General features: G+C 33.0%; 1 protein-coding gene across 1 annotated transcript; it reads left to right on the top strand.

Annotated features, from left to right (window-relative positions):
- Positions 1-12,877: 12,877 nt before the first annotated feature.
- On the top strand, positions 12,878-17,001 carry LOC115719601 (26S proteasome regulatory subunit 6B homolog). The gene is made up of 6 exons (XM_030648699.2): positions 12,878-13,480; positions 14,336-14,566; positions 14,941-15,099; positions 15,292-15,444; positions 15,964-16,047; positions 16,546-17,001. The coding sequence occupies exons 1-6, from the start codon at positions 12,986-12,988 to the stop codon at positions 16,678-16,680; spliced, it is 1,257 nt and encodes a 418-aa protein (XP_030504559.1). The 5' UTR covers positions 12,878-12,985; the 3' UTR covers positions 16,681-17,001.
- Positions 17,002-23,494: the final 6,493 nt, after the last annotated feature.

Below are 23,494 nucleotides of genomic sequence, written 5' to 3'. Positions count from 1 at the left end.
TGATTTAGTATTTTTTTCTCTTTGCCAGATTTTATAGTTTTTTCCTGGTGTTTCTATGATTCTGGTGTTGATTTGTCCATCCTCAACCACAAAGGAGAGGTGCAGTTTGTGTTTTGTTACTGTTTACAGTATAAAAGTAAATATATTGGGCATGGACAGTATAAAAGAAATAAAAAAGGGCTTGGACAGTAAAAATGTAAAATTTGTCGTGTCCCAGTATTTTTGAAAACATTTGGTAAAAAAACAGTATTTTTGTAAGTTTCCCTTAATTTATACCCACTTTTATAAGTTATATTATATTCCCATTGCATTACAAACTCTAATTATGATAAGTCATGTGAGATTATATTTGGTATTTTAATTATAAAAGAGGGTATTTATCGATTAAAATTATTTTAAAGTTATATTTGGTTAATGTGTAATAAATATAGGTAATTTTTAACTTACAGGAAAACTTATAAAAATACTATAAAATAGGGAAAATTTACAAAGTATTGTCATACAGAATTTTTTAAATTTTTACTGTACTAATTTTACAAAAATAATGTGTAAAGTTTCAAAATTATAAAAATAGTGTTTCAGTAAAAAAAAAAACTCAAAAATAACTAAAAAGCAATACTAAAATAACTATATAACAACAAAAATATAATTACAAAGCAACAGAAAAATAACAAAATATTAACCCAATTGCAATAAGTAAAATAATATGTTAATATGTTATTGTATTTACGATATTGTTTTACTTAGTTTTAACAATGTTATATATTTGTAATATTACATTATTTTTTTTCATGGAATTTTATTGTTACAATTTTATTTTTTTAATTTTTTTTTCTTTTTCTTTTTGAGTTAGTGATAGTTAAAAAACAACTATAATCTGAAAAATAACTAAAAAATAACATGAAAATAACAAAACAAATACACATATATACAACAAAAATATTATCTGGAATAAACTGAAAATATACACGATAAAAAATGCAGATAAACTAAACAACAAATGTGCAAAAAAAAAATACATAAAAACAACTATAAAAAGATTATTGAACACTTAAACAACAACATAAAAACAACTATAAAATAATAAAAAGACAACTATTAATCAGCAGAAAAATAACAAGACATTAATCTTGTTATAAAATATGCAAATCATTCATAAATTAATTTTGAATAAACTACAAAACATCCAAAAAAATATACTATTTTTAATAATCATGTAAAAGATAGAAAAATATAAGAGAGTGCTCTTAATTTTTTTTGTTAGAAAGAAAAAGAGTATTAAAAAAATGAGATATAAAAATGTATACTTATTATATATTTGTATATATATATATACAAAAATAAAAAAAAAAATAGATAAGAGAGAGATGGGAAAAAAATGATAATTTACTGTTGAAATTGTCAATACTCTACTAATAAATAATATATTTTCCACATTTTACCTTTACACTCGTTGCAACAAATTATTATTTCATAAATATATTTTTTTCCTTAAAAATGAACACAGGGTAATGATGTTGAACCTAATAACTAATAATATATTTTTTTTAATTTTTAATTATATACTTTTTAATAATGTAGAAAAAAAATTAGCATAAAATTTAGTATACGTGTCTCGCACGTAACTTTTTGCTAGTTTATATATATATATATATATATATATATATATAAAGATAAAAAAAAATAGATAAGAGAGAGATGGAAAAAAATGATAATTATGAAATTTTTTGTAATTTTATTTTACTTTTTTTTTTTGGATATTTATGAAATTATCCCAAGTTAATATAGTAAATATTTATTATTAAGCTTTTTATTTTATTAAATGATAATTCAAATCTTATATTTTTTTTTTAAAATAGTACATAATAATACACTAGTCTAATTTTGGTCTAATTTTTAATATAATTAAAATATAATCGACTTACAACTAATACCCGACAAAAATAAATAAATAAAACATAACTAACCTAGTGGTAACACCTCCAATTTAATGTATTATTATGACTCAAGTATTATTAAATGGGAAATTTGACTTTGTACATTAGGGGAAAATTATTTCCCTAAATTCATATTGTGCAATATTAAGAGATTACGCCAATATTAAGTCTAATCCCCATAATACCTCTACAACCCAAAAAAAAAAAAAAATCTCTCTTCCCTTCTCTTCACGCATCTCTTCTCTATTCTATCTTCTATCAATCTTACTCACTCAAAAATCTCATTCTCTTCACTCATTTCATTACCAAATAACACAAATTTTTGATAAACTACACTACAAGCTCAGTGCTTTGGTGGTTGGTTTTTTTTTTGGATGGAGCATCATACATGAATTCAATGAGTAATGATTTTTTTTATTTAATCTTGTTGTTGGTTGTTATATTTAGTTTATAATGTTGTTTTGATGGTTGATCAGTTGTTGTTGTTTTATGTTATTTTTGTGTGGAAATAGTTGTTCTTCAAGTTTTCTATGTTTTTTTTCTGGCCTGATGGTGTTTGATAGAGGTTCGATGGTGGCCTGATGGTTAAATCAATTTCAAGGTTAGGGATGATGTCTACATAGGCCCGATGGGATAGTTCGATAGGTCTAATGCCGTGTTAGTGTCTCGATGGTCTATCCGATGTCACTTAGAATTTTGTTTTATATGCCTTATTCGATGTCATGTCTGATGCTTGACAAATTTATGGCTTTTTGAGGATTTTTTAATCACTTTTATGTTAGTTTTTTTTTTCTAAATTTAATTATGTTTAAATGTCTATGGATGACATGTTCAACTGTTTTTGCATTCGTTATGTATAATGGTGTTTGGGAGCTTGAGGGTAGAGATTGGATTTATAACCGAGCTAAAAAATTAACATTCGAGATTGATACAAACGTAAACTACTCACGTTTGGTTGATCTTTTGTACGAAGAACTCGATGTTGACAAAGTGCAATATGACTTAAAATTTGAAATAAATTACAAGTATATGAAAGACTTATTAATGTATTGCCCTGAAGTTATTAAAATGGTAAGCGTCCAAGATTATTTTTGTTTATTCTTGCAAGAAGCCAGATGAATTTACTCCCTTGTTTGTGACTTTGGTGAAGCAGAATGTTTGTATCGGTTCTAGTTACACCAAGTACTGTTAAGGATACTCGTAGCGAGGTTAGGAGTTTCGTTCCTGAAACGAATTTAGAGGTGTTGGCAGTCGATGTGTTACCTGAATTAAACACTACGATGCCGACAGCTGACATTGTAGCACAAATGCCCTTTCATGATGGTTTTGGTGATGGTCCGACCCTGATGGTATGTTGAAGGCAATGATGACGTAAGAGTCTCGTTTAACTTCGTATAAACTGAGTATATTGGAACATACTTCTCATTTTCCTTCTGCTTTTTTTCTTATCTTTTGATGAATCTATTGATTCATCCTTCCTCTTTCTGTTTGACCCATTGTGATTCGAATTTCCCACTTTTGTTCTCACAGTACTCGTAGTTGCAGTACTTGAGTTGGGTTTGTCTCTCGAGCCTGTTTTGAGCATTTTCATCTCATTTCGTGCCTCTTGCTTCCGCTCAAAGACTAATGCTCTTTCATTAAATTCATTAATGTTTATGACTGGACGACCCTTGCATTTCATTAAATTCATTAAAGTTTTGTGTTCGCAGGTCGTGTTCGTGTCGTGTCGAGACCCATGTATAATAGGTATATACTCGACCCGAACATGACCCGTTTAATAATTGTGTCTAAAAATGAAACCCGTTTATAAATGGGTGTTGCGATATTTTACACACGCAAGTGTACGCATCGTTACAAGTAGTAAACTCACCAGGAGTGAGGTCGATCCCACGGGGATTGTAGTTAAGTATGATGAAATTAAACTTTTACTTCTATTTGGTTAAATAAAAATTAAGAAAGAATTAAAAATAAGAAAACTAGTAAGAAGCAATTATTTAAGAAAATTGGCAGTTAATAAAAACTAGGGCTTCGATTTTAATTGTTTCTATTGATTATGGCCTAATATGATTATTTTCCTAATGTTAATTTCTATGCAATAGCAGGTTTACTAAGGTAATTTATAGTATTCTCAGATATATAAACCTCAATTACATGCAAACTTTCTACTCTCGTGATAAATTTAACATGCAGCAGGCATTAAACACATAAACCCTATAAGTTATCTAAACCATATAGGTACTCTCGTCCTATATCGAAATTCAGTTCTATTTCACTATAGCATAATTGACACTCACTTCTCAGATCTCGCATCAAAATCATGGACGGTTAATTGGTGATCAGGCAATTAAAAGTAGTCAAGCACAAATGAAATAGAATACATAGAAATTAGGGGGAAAATAAATCATATTAAAACCATAAAACAATGTTAAACAATATCCATCCAACCCTAATTAAATGTTTAGATACTCATGTTTATGAGACCACAATCACACATATTAACTTTAAGAAACGAGATGAAAATAGAGAAAAGAAGAATGCGAAAAACCCTTTGAAGAATGCCTCCAATATTGCAGTTGATCTCTCCACTTTGCATCTGTATTCTCTCTGTTTTTCTCTCTGAAATTGCTTGCTGAAATCAACTCCCTTCTTCCTTTTATATAGGCATTGAAGGCCTAAAAAGATGGAAAAAACGCACATGTTTAAATTCCCATTCGGATTTAAATTTTTGGGAAACCTCAGACGAGATATTTTTTCTACTACGTCGATTGATAGTATTTTGCCCATAACTCTTTCAATATTGCTTGGAATTGGACAATTCAAGATGTTCCGAAAAGATAAAAAAAAGATCTAGAACTTTCATGTTTTGACTTTTTCCAAAATCTAACCAGAACATAGTCGAATTCAGGCTTGAATTTTAGCTTTATTTTCTTGCACAATTTTCTCTATTTTAAATATCATCTTTTTGTGAGATATTTTTATCTTTTTTTCCCATCTTTTTCTCTGATATTTTTCAAATCTTCTTATATTTTAAATCTGTAAAAATAAGAGATAACAAGCGTAAAAGTGCTCTAAATAAGATTAAAACTCAATTAAAAATATACTAAAATTAATCTAAAATTAATACTAAAAATAACCTAACAATGGGTTGACACGACACGACCCGTGTAACCTGTTTATAAGCATATTTTATTTAAACATATCAACCAATAACACGTTTATGAAGTATTTAACACGTTTATAACCTATTTATGACACGTTAAAGTACCAAAATAACTTTAAATAGATTATTAACAAGTCAATTTCGTGTTAGCTGTGTCAACTCGAACACGACCCATTTATTAAATGGGTTAGACGAGTCAACCCGAACCCATTTAAGGTAAACCAAAACCCACTAACTCTCGTGTGGGTTTCGAGTCGTGTTATCGTGTCTGATCCATTTTACCGACCCTAACAATTCACCTCTCCTTGTTGACATATCAGTTGTTATTCTAGCCTGAAGGGCTGTCAACTAAATATTAATGTTCAAGTTCCTCACTTTGGCTGCTACCGCGCTGAAACGACTCAGGTAAGCCTTTAGAGACTCTCCTGGCTGCTACTTGATGTTAGTTAGTGAGTGTACCTTTAGCCTTCCGTCTCTTACAACCTAAAACTGTATCTTGAAATCTTTAGATAGTTGTTCTCAGGATGTAATGGGATGGTTGGTGAATTTATCAAACCAGTTGCTTGCATCTCTTCTCAGAGATGTTGGAAATAGAATGCAATGCAAGTTGTTGGAAACATTGCTTGCTCCCATTATAGTGTTAAAATTGTTCAAATGTGCGACATGATCGGTTGTAATGTCATGTTGTACAACATGTGGGATTTTGAATCCTTAAGAGAATTCAGAATTTAATATATTAGAATGAAATGTTTCAGTTTCTTCATCTGAATCATACCCTGATAATTTCCCATATTCACTGTCTTGGTATCGCCTGAACTTGTCTTCTAATTATATCATTCTTGATTGAAACGGATCCATGGCTGACTGCTCGACTTGCTGCTGTCAACCTGTGCTCTGATTCAATTGATCTCAAAGATCTAGAACATTTCGGTTTAGATATTTGTGTAAGTCAAGCTGCCTACGGTTCAAGTGTTCATGCAAATTAGGGTCGCGTCACCTTTCATTCCTCTGGTCGCAATTACTAATTGATCTTGTTGCAGAGTAACTTTTAGATTGGTAACTTTGAGAATTACTCATGTTTTCTTGTTCATCTTGATGGTGGCGACGTGTATCTTACCCATGTGTTTGTCTCTTGCGTGCATGGGTCCTGGTCGATCTGCTCTGATCATGAGCCTTTGATCTGGACCCATTAGGACCAGTGCTTGACCCTATTTTTTTATGCTCCTATCGCACGGGCCTCCTTCTTTGAAAGAGATTTGACACACATCCCCTACTTAAATAGGTATACGCGCTATCTTTGTCATTTTGGTTTGGTCTTTGCAAATGTATCGGTGGTCGACTTGATCCAGGCTTATTGCCTACTCCCTTCGCATCATGCTAAGTGTAGCATGACCCCCAGGTCGCGTTTCCCTAACATCGGTGTTTATGCGAGATGAATTTGGGTTTTTAGGTTGTACATGTTGGGTTGTCTGCCTTAAATAAAACCCATTTCAATATAATCAGATTTACTAATTAATAAAAGATCAGAAATCATTCTATATTGCATGGTTCACATGATTTATTTCATGATTATACTTAATGTATAAATTCTATTAAGTCCAGAACATATATAAATATATATTTATTCATGATTATAGTGTCGTCAACATAATGGAATATAAACATGATTATATGTCCAAAACATAATCAGTGATCAGTTTGTTGGAAAGGAAGGCACTCTGATTTTTAGAGATCACAAGTGGTAAATAATTCTTTATGCGCAAGACAATAGTTTTGGAGATCAGCTTATAGAGTACATTGCAAAGACTAATGGGTCTATAATGAGCCACAATGGTTGGGGACTTAATTTTGGGAATGAGAGTGATTAATGTGTTATTAATGAGAGAGGGGTCTCCATTTTTATTTAACACATCAAGAAGCATCAGTAACCAAAGGGCCAGCAATAGGCCAATGACGGGTGTAAAATATAGCAGCATACCGTCAGGACCGAGACTTTTATCGGAACCCATACTACGAAGTGCTGCATAAACTTCCTCAAAGGAGAAAGATTGTAGAAGGGAGTCATTCATAGTCTGGTTTATGGTTGTAGGAATCACCTCAAGAGTACGGTCTAGAGCATTATGATCAATACCTGAGCTGTGAAAAATGGAGATAAAGTAATCTTGAATTTGACCAGTAATTCCATCTAAATTGGTGACAAACGAACCAGTAGGAGTTTGAAGTTTTTTAATATAGTTTTTCGCTTTCTGTCCAGATGCTCTTGAGTGAAAGTATTTAGTGTTAGTATTCCCCGATTTAATCCAAGAGATCCTAGACCGTTGATGCCAATATACCTCCTCTTGTTTAAGAAGATCATCAAGAATACGTTTGGATTTATGAAGCTCTGAAAAGAAATCAACACTTGACTCATTGGAATTGTGGAGGCTGGCAACTTGATCTTGAGCTTTAGAGATATTCTTTCTCATATTCCCATATTTCTTAACATGCCACGCTTGGAGATGTGTTGAACACTGTTTGATGTTGGTCACGACTTGCCTCAAATTCTGATGAGTAGATGAACCCCAATGACGAGCCACGAGATCTTGACATTCAGGATCATTTAACCATAAGGCTTCATATTTGGAACGAGATCTTTGCTTTGGTGTAGAAAGAATATTGTTCGGCTGGTGAGAAACAACTACCTTGAGAGCCCTATGATCCGATGAGTATAGTCAAGGTGATGAAGAGAATAGTATGGGAAAACTTGCTACCAATAGGCATTGACAAAGCAATAGTCCAAACACTCCTTCATATGAGCATTACCAGAGGATTTATTAGTCCAAGTATAAATATCATCATTGTGGTCAAGTCGAACCAAATGTCCATAATTGATGGCAGAGTGAAAATTGTCAATAAGTTCATTGTCTCTAGAGACCCCACCGATTTTAAGATCATGAGAGAAAATTTCATTGAAGTCCCTAACCACTAACCAAGGATTCTGGGGAGCAACATCAGCAAGTCTTTTTAAAATTTTCTAAGTTTGCTTTCTTAAATGTGTAGCAGGGGCACCATAAAACCCAGAAAAATGCCAAGTGAAACCATCATCACACCGACATAACAAGAAATATGATTCATTGAAAAAGAAAGTAAGGTTACATCAAGATTTCCTTTCCACAATAACATAAGACCACCCCAAGACCTTGTCTAGGAACCTCAATCTCATTAGGAAAATTTAAAGCATTACAAATTCTATTAACAGAACTAGATTTTAACTGTCTCCATGAGGAATAAAAGATGAGGAGCATGCTGAGAATTAAGCAGGCACAGTTGACAGAATGCTCGGTCATTTCCCAAATCTCGAGCGTTCCAACTTAAAACATTCATGGCGACTGGCGAGGTCGCTCAGCAACACCCACCAAAACAGCATCATCATCCTCCGCAGAATGTGTAGATTGCACATCATCAGCAAGGTCTGCTTCAAAATCAATTGCAGTAGTGGTAATATGATTAGAACTGGGGTTGCCCGTGGTTGGTTGGAGACGGCAGCGTTTAAGCATATTACGAAGAGAGCAGCCAACTTGGACAGATTGCCTTTTGAAGGATCGATTTGTGGTGGTATCATGAGTAACAACCATTGGTGGAGTAACAATTGGTGAAGTAGTGTTTGTAGATGAGGCAATAATTGGTGGAATAGTGACTGAAGATGAAGCAGTAATGGCTATAGGCAATATATTAGGGATGATATGTGTTGTATGGGAGTTTCAGAAGTGGGTGTGGACAGACGATTAATGATATTTTGAAGAGAAGGTGGTGGTGTTGGATTGTTGGTAGATTGTCCCCAGGGTGTAAGAGGAAAATTACTTGCAGCAAGAAGACTAGTAGCGAGAGCAAAGAAATCAAAGAAGGGAAATAGTGGCTTGTTCAGTTGGACGAATATTGTGTGAGCGAGGTGGGAGGGTTGGGGTAAGAGGAAGGGCTTGGGTAAGCAAATTACGGACCAACCGAGTCATAAGTGGTCAAGCAACATTACGAATGTTGTTAAAAGAAACAGGCATGCCAGTACCCCTTCTAGGCAAGGGGTCCCCTTTCATCCAACGACCATAAAGCAAAGAAGTATCCCCACCCACATCTTCAGCCTCCAAAAAATGAATACAACTCAAGTAAGTATGGCCAAGGTGACCACACTTATGACATATATCAGGTCGTTTCTCGTATTTCAGGATCACCCATAAATTATCAGCGAGACTAGTAATCTTCAAGAGAGTGTCGCAGAGAAGGGGTTGAGTGACATCAATAGAGACACAAACACGCATGAAAGGCCCCCATCCTTCCTCCAAGGAGTCGTCATCAACCTCTGAAAATTCCCCAACAATCAACCCAATGATATTCGCCATAACCTCGGTTTTGCTAAGAAAAGGCAAACCATGAACTTGAACCCAGAAAGGGATGTGGGTGAAATCAGAGATAGCATGTAATGACCGCTCTAGTAATGTGGATTAGTAAAGGCAATTAGCACTAATTTTTATTATTTTATTATTATTTGTGAATTAATTTAATTGTGGACCCCAATATTTAGAAATAAATATTAGAGTTATAATTTCTCAATTCCGGAGATTTTATTAAACTCTAGGGGTATTATTTAGCCTATATGTGTAATATGCTATTTTTGTAATTTTTGCTCGGCGACAACGGAAAATGCGATGGATGGCTAGATTGATCACATGGGTAAGTTTAGAACCTTATTTCATAGTGGGAAATATTTTAGAGAAATCAAATTATCGGGATTGAGCGGGGTTATGAATTTTGACCATTTTACCCCTAGCTTTGGAAATACCCTAGTTTTAAGTCTAAAGGGCAATTTAGTCATTTGGTTTATTTGAGGTTAGGTGGCTGGTTATTTTAGTGACACCTAGCACATTATTTTTCAGCAGAGAATTAATTAGGGAAAAACCATTTTATTTGAGAAAAAACAAAGAAAATCAAATCCTCTTGAACTCTCTCCCTCTCTTGTTTTCGGCTGGGACAAACCAAGGACCAAAACCAGAATTTTCTTCTCTTTTCTTTGGGATTAAGCTAGGATTCAAGGAGGTTTCATCTAAGGTAAGCCCTAGAACTCTTGTTTATGTATTATTGAGTTTCTTACTTAGTTTGAACTTGTGATTTTGAGAATAAGTGGCTGTTAGGTTTTAAAATGTTTAGGGTTCGAATTCTAGAGTTATTTTGAGTTGATTTAAGTCCCTAGCTTCTGGTTTTGATGCTTGATATTGGTTCTAAGCAAGCTTGAGTTTTGAAACTCAAGCTTTGAGCTTTAATGGCATAATTGGATTTATTGGTTTGTTCTGTGAAATACTGCTTGGATTCTATTGTGTATGCATTGTATAGGTGTACTGGAGAGTTTGGTAAGGTTTGGGCTTGATTTGAGTTAAGGGGAATGATTTTTGGGTTCCCAGCTCAGAACCGGAATTCCGGTTCTGGGGGACCAGTACCAACCGGTCGACCGGTTGGTGACCCAGAATCGGATTGCCGGTTGGGAACCGGTCTGCCTGTTGGGGGAAATTCCAGAACCCTAGTTTTGGCCAATTTTGAGATATTTAGGGTATTGCCATGAGGTATATCGATAGGGAAACTTTTAGTTTCAAGTTTAAGTCCCGAAAAGTGATTTAGCGAGTCACTCATCTGTATTACTGTTATTGTGATTAGGGCATCCATCTAGCACGTGAATTCCGTTCAGGTCGGCCAGCACACTTGAATTCGGAAAACAGGTAAGAACTGTGTATAATGTATGATGTGATTATCTGAATGTGTGTATATGTGTTTATATATGCATGCTTGAATTATGTTAAGCACTACCAACACTTGTATGAATAAGTTATAGAGTGCATTGGTATAGTGATTATTGTGGCTGTGAGTACGACACAGTGATACCAACACAGGCACGGGAAAATGCTAAGGTGTGTGGTACATCACTCAGTGTTACTCAGTGTTCGGGGTAAACCCTACCAACACTCGTACAGTGAGGTACGATGTGTATGTGGTATAGTGGTTGTACCCTGGTATTGAACGTTCATACTCATCTGTTAAGCTCTGTAAATAGGTGTATGGGCGCCTATTTACAGGTCGGAAATTATATGGTATGCTATATGCATTTCTTACTGAGTCTGTTGACTCACAGTTTCTGCTTCTATGTGTAGGTAAAGGAAAGGCGAAGGCTGAACAGGAGTGAACCTGAGCTCGGGTGAGATTGTACATGTCAAGCGGCGCGACCTGGAGTGTTCGGTCTCGGGACATCTGGGAGTGCCTTAGCATTAGGGCGTTACATAGCAGGAGTAGATAGAGGAGGAGCTGAATAGAAAACAATTGGCTGATTATTAAAATGCCATGGTTGACGATACAGAATGCGTTGCATATCTCCAGAGCACCCAAATTGAACAAGGAGGTAATCTTCACGACGAGCATTTATGGTCACAGGGAACCGAAATGCCCACAAACCCGACATCTGATTAATAAACCCATCTTCATTAACCTTCCTATGGGTTAACACAAAGGCAAAAACAACAAAATGAGGAGCAGTAGATGTAGTAACAATACTTGATTCACCAATTTCATGGACCACTCTTTCTTTGTCAGTGAGAACAAACTTGGTGGAGAGATTCTTTAGCATATTTTCCATGGTACCAAATTTAGAGCAGTGGTGCAACAGAGCACATCGAACCCTAAATAAATAGGGAAGCGGTAAGAGAGACATCGTGATGGAGGAGAGGTAGATCGTGGTGGTCATGGCCAGAAAGAGTAGATGGGAAAATGGATAGAGATCGTGTAAAAGGTTAATTAGTGGGGATGAAAACCTAGAAAAACCATAAAAAATAAAGAAAAAAAAAGGTATCCGCCACAAAGCACAAGATGGGCGGATACTCGTCTCCAATATTTTAAGTTAATAATTGATAAGAAATGATTGTACATTTTGACAACTATAAATATGCCCAAAAAAGAGATGATTTAAAAAAAAAATGCTCTTATACATAATACATTTAGGGAATTTTGATTTTATATACTTAAAAAATTAAAATTTTTTATTATTAAACCAAAAACCAAACCCCTAAAAAAACTATACATTTTTTTTTTCAAAACCCCAAAAGTACCCCCTCACAATTCTCTCTCTCTGCATCATCTCTCTCTCTCTCTCTCTCTCTCTCTCTCTCACATCCCAACCGCCCACCCTCACCACCACCTCCGACCTCCATCCTCCGACCTCCGACCCTCACCGCCGACCACCCGCACCAACACCCCGACCCAGCCCTACTCTCTCGGACCGCCCAAAAGTTGCACCCCGAAAGCCCACTTCCTCTCTCTGAAATCGCAGAAAAAAAAAATTGGTCCCAGGTCCGATGGTCGGACCATGGGTCCGATTGGTCGGACCCCATCGGACCTGGGACCAATTTTTTTTTCTTCGATTTCAGAGAGAGGAAGTGGGCTTTCGGGGTGCGACTTTTGGGCGGTCCGAGAGAGTGGGGCTGGGTCGGGGTGTTGGTGCGGGTGGTCGGCGGTGAGGGTCGGAGGTCGGAGGATGGAGGTCGGAGGTGGTGGTGAGGGTGGGCGGTTGGGATGTGAGATAGAGAGAGAGAGAGATGATGCAGAGAGAGAATTGTGAGGGGGTTATTTTTGGGGTTTTGAAAAAAAAGATGTAGTTTTTTTAGAGTTTAGATTTTTGGTTTAATAATAAATTTTTTTAATTTTTTAAGTATATAAAATCAAATTTCCCTACATTTATAAGGGTGTTAGGCACGTGATGCCTTTCTCTTATCTCATAACTACACTTCTGTTCTGTTTAGCAAACAAAATTTCGAACGTAGTGTAAAAGTGATTCTTTCTCCCTTCATATTATACGCAGTAGTATTCAAAGCTCTCGGCTATGGCGGCCTCTGCTCTACTAATGGACCCCAAGCCTTTGGAGCCACCGGCATCTTTCCCGTCGACGAGAGCTGACCCACGTCTCTCCGAACAGTACCAGTCCTCCGACGAGGACGATCTCTACAGTCGCCAGAAATCACTGCAACGCCAGCTCGAGTTCATCGACATCCAGGAGGAGTACGTCAAGGACGAACAGAAGAATCTCAAGCGAGAACTCCTTCGGGCCCAAGAAGAGGTAAAGAGGATCCAGTCGGTTCCCCTCGTCATTGGTCAGTTCATGGAAATGGTTGATCAGAATAATGGGATAGTGGGCTCAACCACCGGCTCCAATTACTACGTCAGGATTCTCAGCACCATCAATCGGGAGCTTCTCAAGCCCTCTGCCTCTGTTGCTTTGCATCGCCACTCGAATGCCCTTGTCGACGTTCTTCCTCCTGAGGCCGACTCCAGTATTTCCCTTCTCAGCCAGTCAGAGAAGCCCGATGTCACCTATTCTGTAAGCCCGATTCCTTTTTTGTTGACATTGATTCTACTAGGCTTTGCAGAAAATCGAATTTAGGGGTTGTCTTTCAAGCGATCTACCTAACATCTTTGATCTGAAAGATATTCAAATTTAGGGTTTTCAAATTCGTGCACCGTACCATAATTTTGCTATCATTTGTTTCAAGCGTTTTAACGACAATATCATTTCTAAAGTACAATTAGTTTAAAGATTTTATTTTTGATGTTAGTGGCAATCCAAGTTGGGGGAAATTGAATTCCATTTTATTACAATGGATTTCAAGGCATATATATATATATGTGTATATATATATTTATCACCAAGCTCTTTCTCCCGAGCTCCTCATGATTTAGTTGTAATATGGATTTAGAAAGAAAAAAGGTCATGTCCTAGTGAGCCCCTAGCTTGTTGAAATTAGCGGTGATCTGAATTTTGGATTTCTAAATTAGTTCAAAGATTCTTATTCTCACTTAGTTTTTAGGAATCCAAAATTTGATTTCTAGACCAAAATTCATTATTTCGGGCATTTCTTGGGATGTTCTTTTTGTTCGATTGTGCACCTTGTATGATGTTATTACTATTATTTCTGCTCAGATGGGATATGCAGTGAACTGATTGTTATATGATAATTGATTATGAAAAGGCACATTCATGAATTAGTGATGAGTTTATTTCTAATTGAATTTGTTATTGATGAAGGATATATCTCCATTGCATTTTACTTTCATTTTATGAGTGCCATTTTATTTCTACGTATCATTTATTTATCTTTTGCTACCTTCCCTTAAGACATTTGGTCTCATTACTGTTTGAATGATGCTGAGGTTTTTTTTTTGTTGGGTGCGCTAGGATATTGGTGGATGTGATATTCAGAAGCAAGAAATCCGTGAAGCAGTGGAACTACCGCTTACTCACCATGAGCTCTACAAACAAATTGGTATAGATCCTCCCCGTGGTGTTTTGCTCTACGGCCCCCCTGGTACGGGTAAAACTATGTTGGCCAAGGCTGTTGCTAATCACACCACTGCTGCCTTCATCAGAGTTGTTGGTTCAGAGTTTGTCCAGAAGTATTTGGGTGAGGTATGGTGTATATACTTGGATCTTGTTTTCAACATTTTTGAGTTGCCTCTTCATTACCTTTTTAATGTTCGAGAACATGTTTTTATCATTATTTTCAAAGAAATAAATGTGTTGGTCATACGTATTGTTTGAGTTATGACAGTGGTGTTAGAAATGGATATGGGTATTAAATATAAAACCTCATGAATTTTTATAGGTTTTTTAATCTTTTTGTTGTTGCAGGATTGGGTACTTAGAAATTAGGATTAGGGAATAATAATACACTAGGATTAGATTGCTAGTACGGTACTACTGCTTTATCTTCATATTTTTCATCGTAAATTACAGATACTGTACTAATAAAGGTACTACTTTCCCGTATTTTTTTTGTTCAGGGTCCTCGCATGGTTCGTGATGTCTTCCGTCTTGCCAAAGAGAATGCTCCAGCAATTATTTTTATTGATGAAGTAGATGCTATAGCGACTGCTAGGTTTGATGCTCAAACTGGAGCTGATAGAGAAGTTCAGCGTATACTCATGGAGCTTCTCAATCAGGTAGACTGGAAGATATATCTATTTGTTGAAAAGTATTAATTTCGATCACTAAATTTGTCATCTCTAGTCTTGTAATGTGCAAAGGCAAGGCTATACTTTTTCGTATTTTAGGATCTAATTTTGGAGTTGAAACAACTTCTTTTACTTCGAACCCTGCCTCTCAACTCTTATTAACAACTAAGTTATTTTCAGATGGATGGATTTGATCAAACAGTGAATGTGAAGGTTATCATGGCTACAAACAGAGCTGATACATTGGATCCTGCACTTCTGCGTCCTGGACGACTTGACCGGAAGATTGAATTTCCTTTGCCTGATAGGAGGCAAAAGAGACTTGTTTTTCAGGTGAGTTTTGAGCATATGACTACAATAAATGACGAAAATGTAATATTTTGATGTTTATTTCTTGATCGTTAAACAATTAATTTCACCTTCACCTTTGGCTTCTAAAATTCTTGTTCTACATAACATACCTTGATCCTTATACCTTCACACTCTGCATTATGTGGTCTGGCTAATTTTTCCCTGACCTTTTTGTTTGACAATAGAAGTCATATTTGATCTTTTTTACATGGAACGTAAGTCTCTAGCTTAGTATTGGTAATACTTCTGCTGATAATTCCTGCTATAATGGTTTTTTTTTGGCTCTCCCTCTCTCTCTCAATCCATATCCATCGATTGAAATCTTTGTATGTTGAATTCGGGCATAAATATCTGCAGGCCAATGTTTGAAATAATAGTGTGGTTATTGTTTACTTAAGTTTAACCCAATTTTTTACTCTGTTCTGATTATGGGAGACCTAGTGCAAGCAATTGGATGTTGAAATTTGAAAGGTCTTCATTCTGATTTGTTTAATGTGCCAGGTTTGCACTGCTAAAATGAATTTGAGTGATGAGGTGGATCTAGAGGACTATGTCTCTCGGCCAGATAAAATTAGTGCTGCTGAGGTCAGTCAACATGCTTTCTTTTTTATTATTATTACTGCGGATTTGTTGTATTTTTCTACTAAAAAGAGATAACATTTCACCAAATTATGTGCATTTAGCAACTTATCATTTTCATATAATTCATTCACTTTGACTCAACTCAACAGCCATGTTATTGTTATAGTTTCTAATAAGAATGTTTTGGGGGAGTTTTCTGGGTACCTGTGAACAAGGAAAATCACATGACTTTAAATGTATATAGGGAGCAGATTTTGTCCACCATGCATTAATAAATGGTTGGATGGTTGTTAATCATTAGAAAATCCAAAATACATCATATTAAGTCTGGAGCATGTTACTTATCAAAAAAAAAAAAAAAAAGTCTGGAGCATGTTAAACTTACATAAAAACAAAGTTTGTGCAATGTCCCCTTTACATAAAAGGGGACAAAATCCATTGCCTAAATGTATATTATTTTATTACTGCAATTTGGTAACACTCTTCAATGGATTTGTACAGATTACTGCTATATGTCAAGAAGCAGGAATGCATGCAGTTCGCAAAAATCGTTATGTGATTCTTCCTAAAGATTTTGAGAAGGGATATCGAACCAACGTGAAGAAACCTGACACTGACTTTGAATTTTACAAGTGAGGAGAGGAGAAATACTATTACTTTTTTTTTTTTTTTGTATTTTATTTCCTTTTAATGTTAAAACTTAGAAAATGGGAATTGTAGAAATCAATGATTTTTATTCTCTTCTCTAGCTGTTTTTCTTTTTAATGTGCTTTTTGTTTGTTTGATCAGCTCTATTCGTTTGGTCGATGAGATTTTAACCAATTTGTACGTTTGCACTTTATTTTTTTTTAGAGAAAACGTTTGCACTTTATTTAATGTAATATTAGTATATTACATATTATTTTGATTGAAATGTTCTTTAAATCAATTTAAATTGTACCCAACCTTTTCTTAAAAGAAGGGCATACTTAAATAGTAACTACTATATTTTTTTTACGGATTAAATACTAAACATTGCGTTTTAAATTTCTCTGTTTTTTTTTATTTAGGCGTTTATATATTACATTGCATAATCTGGGACTCGAACCCAAGACTTCCAACACACACACACCCTCCTATAGCCACTTGAGCTAGCCTCAAGTGGTTATTTTAAATTTCTCTGTTTTAATACTATATTTTGTTAGTTGTGACAAGGTGTACATGTATTTACAATTTTAATTTAATTTTCCTAAAATAGTTAATAAATTAAAATAAAAAAAAATGAAAAAGAAAAAGAGACTTAACCTAAATTGTAAATGCACCTTGCCCCCTTCCCTTCTTCTTCTCCTAACATATATTTTTAGTTTATATATACCTAGTTTAATATATAAATATTACACTTTAAGTTGGAATGAAAGGATTACTAAACAAGACTTCTTATTATTTGAACAACTACAATGTTATCCCGGACTTCAACTCTTTTTATGCGTTTTTCTTATTTTTTCTCTTCGTTTTTTAATTCTTTCGTTTTAGCAGAAAGATGGATACTCCTTTAGCAGACAATCACTTATTCACAAACCTCCTGTGGACTAATAGTTTTCATTTTCCATCTCATAGAAAACCTTTTTCGCTCTGCCTAGCCCTATCCCTCTCTAGGGGTATCTTAGTGGGATGGGGTTTCTCTCGCTTTTGGCATACTGGGCCCCCAGTGGGAGGCCCGCACGACGGGCTATTAGCTTAGTGGTAGAGCGCGCCCCTGATAATTACGTTGTTCTTGGGTTGTGAGGGCTCTAAGCACATGGATAGTTCAATGTGCTCATCAGCACTTGACCTTGAGATGTGGATTATCCAAGGCACATTCCTTTTCTGCAAAGTCTAATCTTCCCTAAGCCTAAATGGATTCCCTTGTGAGGTGTATGCATTGTGTCAGGCTAAGCTAAAAAAAGACTATGGCTAGTTAGAGCTCTTATGTGTCTTGAACTTATACTAAATGCAGTTAATATAAATTTCATAACATTTTTAGATTTTTTTTTATAGTCGCCAATTAAAAGGAAATATTTTCTCCATTTTTGTTACAGTGGATCACGAAATCTTGGTGATCTTCTCTATCTAATGAATGGGGAGTCCACTTTGAAATAGTCCACCCTACACCCACCCTAAGGTAGCGAAATTCCTTGTCGGGTAAGTTTCGTCCCACACGAAAGGCGTAACGATCTGGGCATTGTCTCAAAGAGAGGCTCGGTGAAATAGACATGTCCGTGAAGATACATACTGTCATCTATTCACAAATCTACACGAAAGAGAAAAATAATGTCATTGGTCAAGAACTATTCAATCCACTATTGTTTATCAACGGGGTGTGAGTAAATCATTTTTACCTTCTTCTCCAGCTTCGTAACTTTGTCAAAATGTTCATCTTATTAGAATGAGCATTTCTCTCATAAGCCAATATGTCATGAGTGGCATTGTACTTATTATGCACTGCCTTCCAGATGTCATTGGCATAAACTAAATAATCATATTGATCTCTTATCTCTTCATGAAATCAAGCTAGCAAGAAAAACCTAGATCAGAGCTAGGGCCATCCTCCCCTAAAATATGCACTTAAAGTGTCGAACACATTAGAGCTGGGGCCATCCTCCCCTTAAATAAATATTTCAAAGATTTTTGTAACTACCTCACAGTCGCACCTTTTCAGCTCGTCCCTAATACATATAGGATTTAGCATGTTTGAAGATGTTATATCATATTTTGGGGTGGGAATGTCTGACACCCCTATAAATTTTATGTTTTCATGTAGAGACGCTAGTATGTAGCTCCTGCATTCTTTAGTCCAAATGGCATGATTTTATAACAATAAAGCCCCGTGTTATTCATAAAGCTCGTGTGTTCTTGATTTGGGACATACATTTTTATCTAGTTATATCCAAAATATTCGTCCATAAATGACATAGTTCATGCCCTGCCGTGGCATCAGCGAGCTGATCAATTCTGAGCAAAGGAAAATAATCCTTTGGACATTCTTTATTTAGGTCAGAGAAGTCTATATAAGTTCTCCACGTGCCAATCAGTTTTGGGACCAAAACTAGATTTGAAATCCAGACTAGATAAAATGTCTCTCTAATGAAGTTGTTAGTCAATAATTTGTCGACCTCTTCCTTTAGAGCATTCCGTGTCTCAGGATCAAGAAGACGTCTCTTTTGTTGTCTTGGTGGATAGTTAGGATCTATGTTGAGGTGGTGGCAAATGACATTCGAGTCAATCCCGACATGGTTAGGATAGCTCCAGGCAAATTGATCCTGGATTTCCATTAAAAAACAAATTAATTGCTACTTTAATTCTTCCCCCAACCCTTTACCATTTTTTATTTTTGGTAGGGTTGATGGGATCTAATACCACCTCCTCTAACTCCTCCACTGGCCCAAGTTGTGATTGTTCATCAATGAGCCTTGGGTCTAGATCTTCAATCTCTTCTTCATTGTTAGCCTCGGCTATAACTACCATAGTATGATGGGTCATCGCTATTTCTTTTAGCTCTATGTTATAACTGTTGGGTTTTTATGCCCTAAATAAAACCCATTTCAATATAATCTAATTTACTATTAATAAAAGATCAGGAATTATTTTATATTGATTGGTTCACAAGTCAAATTCATGATTACATGTTTAGTATATAAATTGAGTTAAATCCAAAACATATTATTATTCATGATTATAGTATTGTCTTCACGGTGGAAAATAATCATGATAATATACTTCAAACTATTTAGTCCCACGATTATTCAGTAAACTAGATTTACACTAATGAGATAATCAACAATATAGTTTGCTTATACTTGGGTAAGTAGAATGTCTTTTCTAGGGCATTAGCAAAGCAAACTTGGATCGGATGTATCAACTATACATCAGATTGGATTGATATTGTACCGTAGAAATGGAAAAGATATTATAAACTTACTGTTATATCTAATTCTAAGTTAATATCACTTAGTTGATCTTAGGTCAATTGATCGCAATCCTGAGATGGTTAAGTTCTAACTTAATTGTACTATACTGGTTCTTTGACTTGTTCGTTACCAGTTTACTCGTAGGAATAGCCCATACTTACATCTTGGAAATTCGGTAATGCAATTGAGTGACAACGTTAATCATAGATATAGAATCTATAACTTCTATAACTATTTAGAAGTGAAGCGATAATTTTCTTAGAGCTTGGCTAAACGAGATAAATGATAGAACACTCGTTTCGATAATTATATTAGTTTTCCCAAATATCATTTACAAAGAGCTAATTATTTTAAGGATAAAATATATTAGAGGGTGAAATAGTAAATTTGTCCTTACTAGATATGAACCGTCCATATAGGATCAATGACTATTGAGATTGTAACAATAAATAATCATAACGTATTTATATTTGGTATACATAGCGTTCTATGTAATCAAGAGTGCAATTTCAAATCTATAGTGAAGTCAGGAGGAATTAATAAGTAAATTTCAGATCTACTTATTGGGAGCTTGATTATATAGGCCCATGGTCCTCATAATCTCATATTGTGTGGGATAATATCATCTTGTAGACTTAATTAATTGATTTAATAAATCAATTAGAATTTAAAAATTGACTATGTCAAATTTTAAATTTTTTTTACTAATTTGAGCTAAATTGAAAATATATGAGAGATATATGCTTTATTGTTAACTAGAGAACTAAGCCGCGCTTTGCGCGGTATTGTTCAACTTTTGTAAATATTTTATAATTTTTTTTATTTATTTAATGATATAATCTAAAATATAATATTTTTATGTGTACGTTATAAATAAAGTAATACTATTGAAATAAAAAATTGTTATTTTTATAATACACGAAAATATAACAAATTTGTGATAAATATTAAATAGTGGAATTAACAAAAGAAATAACATGTATTTTTATAATAAAATAAAAGAAAAAGAAAACAGTCTTTGAATTTAATAATGCAAGCTTGTGACTGATGATGTAGTTATTTTTGAATTATTGTTTAAACGTTTTTCTTAACATACTATTTATAAAAGTTTTAACATTTTATTTTGTGGTGTCAGTGAAATGCTTTTTCTACAAAATTGAATGTAGGATGACAACTGTAAAATGGGCTATCACAATATTATATATTTTCTAAAATTAAAAAATGAGGATTTTATATAAAAAATATTAGTGATAGAATTTTTCTATATGAAATGTTTTGTAAGGGAATTTATTTTAATAAATTATGTAGATGTGAAATTTTTACCTTAAATTGTAATGATGAAAAGAAAATTATGATTCATGCGACTAATTATTTCTATAATTTATTTGTCTTACTGTTTTGTAGTAATTAAAATTTTATAAGTATCGTATGAAATTAGTTGAGCACTTGCGAGATAGTTATAAACATATTCTGTCTCATGCGATTGTTATAATTATTGAAAAATAAAATTTAATTTATGATTATTTTATTATTTTAAAAATTCATATATTAAGTAATTGTTAATATTTTTATTAAATAAATAAAATATTATAAATTATTCTTTTGCTATTATTCAATTATTTCTAAATGAAAAATAGAATAATTTTTTATTATTTTATATATGTAATAATATTATATATATTGAATTAAAATTAATAATTTAAAATAAAAAAATCTATTTTTTATTTGTTAAAAAACTTAAAGGATTTTTTTTATACACAATACAAATAATTAGTTTGTTTATAAAAGACTAAATAATGAAGAATCAATTATGAGATTATTATTATTATTATTATTATATTTCACTAAAAGAAATAATAATAATAATAATAATAATAATAATAATAATAATAATAATAATAATAATAATAGTGTAAGTTATAAAAAGTTAAAAAGACACTATTAATTTTATTAATAAGAAATGATTTGATGGTATATATTATTTTTATTTTATTTTAATTTTAATAATATATATTTATATATAATTGTTAAATCAAAATGAAAGATAGTTGATATAAGTTTGCTTAAATTTGTGTTGTTTTGAAAGTTGAAATAAGTTAATGGTATGTATACATTTATTATGTTGAAATAAGTTACTTAGGGAAAAAGTAAAAAAAATGCTATTTATTTATATAACAATATATCATATATATTATAAGTTATTTATGAATTATATAAAAATGTAAAAGTAGATGAAAAGATGTATATGAATTAATAAATCAATTACATTATTATTACATAATTATGATTATTATAAGAAATTTAATTTAAAAATAATAAAAAAATGTACAATAATTAAATAATTAAGAATATGATGATTTTTAGAATAATATGTAATTTTAATTATATTTTTTAAATTTAAAATGTAATACATCATATATATTATTTTAATTATAATAATAGTAATTAAACATCCAACTTAACATACAATTACACTTTTTTCTTTAAAAGAAAAAGAAGAAAACATAATTATACAATATAAAAATTACACATAGAATAAAGTCACACATACATGATAGCCTAACAATTTAGCTTGAAAACTCTTCTAATTTTTTGTTGAAGATTCCCTTATTTGTGAATGAAATTTTGTTTAAATATATATACATACAAGTAAGAGGTCGATTTCTTAAAACAATGGCATGACTAATATAAACTAAAAACATGATGATCAATACTAAATTTCTATAAATACACTCGATACACACACATATTTTTCTTCGCTATGATTATTATTACTATTGTTAAACTTCTTCTTCATAGACATTGTCTTTGTGATTGAGATGATAATGTTGATGATGATTTCTTCTCCATAGCCATGACATTTTAATTTTTTCCTCCCATTGTTTTTGAAAATGAAAATAGAAAACACAAAAAAAAAAGTTTTAAAAGATTGAAAGGGAGAGAGAGAGAAGAGTGTGAGGAGATCAAGTAGAGAATGAATTATATTTATAGAGAAACTATTGCATGAGTGTGAGATGTTATGTAGAAAGAAAAAAAACTTGAAAGGTAGGTAGGAAAATGAAAAGACTTTGAGGAATTGTAATAATCAAAGTAAAGTGGAAGAGTCTCTACTTGATATATATTGTGTATAATTGATTAGTTAATGTTTTTTAATTTTTATATATATATAATTATAATTACTAATATTACTATTATTATTATGCGTAAACATAAATTTGTGGTATTAGAATCCTTATATAATTTTCTTTTATAATTGAATATATATATTTTATTTTCAAAGGATTTGTAATTGAATATTTAATTATGTATACTATTACAATTATATATATATATATTAATAATAATAGGTAATAAATATATAATAATAAAATATGTTGTTAAATTCTTTTTAAAATTCATCATAATTCTTATCAGTTACAAAATTTTAAATATGGATATTTTTTATTTAAATATTTAAATAGATATAAATTTAAATAACTAATAAAATGAAAAAATAGAATTAAAAAAATATCACAACTATATAG

This window comes from Cannabis sativa, unplaced genomic scaffold (assembly GCF_029168945.1).
Source record: "Cannabis sativa cultivar Pink pepper isolate KNU-18-1 unplaced genomic scaffold, ASM2916894v1 Contig1, whole genome shotgun sequence".
NCBI classification, from domain to species: Eukaryota; Viridiplantae; Streptophyta; class Magnoliopsida; order Rosales; family Cannabaceae; genus Cannabis; species Cannabis sativa.
This window is presented reverse-complemented; position numbering and strand designations above follow the sequence as displayed.

Excerpts from the sequence above, each read along its gene's own strand:
- LOC115719601 (XM_030648699.2), top strand. The coding sequence starts at position 12,986 with ATGGCGGCCTCTGCTCTACTAATGGACCCCAAGCCTTTGGAGCCACCG. Across the intron at positions 15,100-15,291 it reads TCATGGAGCTTCTCAATCAG|ATGGATGGATTTGATCAAAC; the intron begins GTAGACTGGAAG and ends AGTTATTTTCAG. Across the intron at positions 16,048-16,545 it reads ATAAAATTAGTGCTGCTGAG|ATTACTGCTATATGTCAAGA; the intron begins GTCAGTCAACAT and ends GGATTTGTACAG.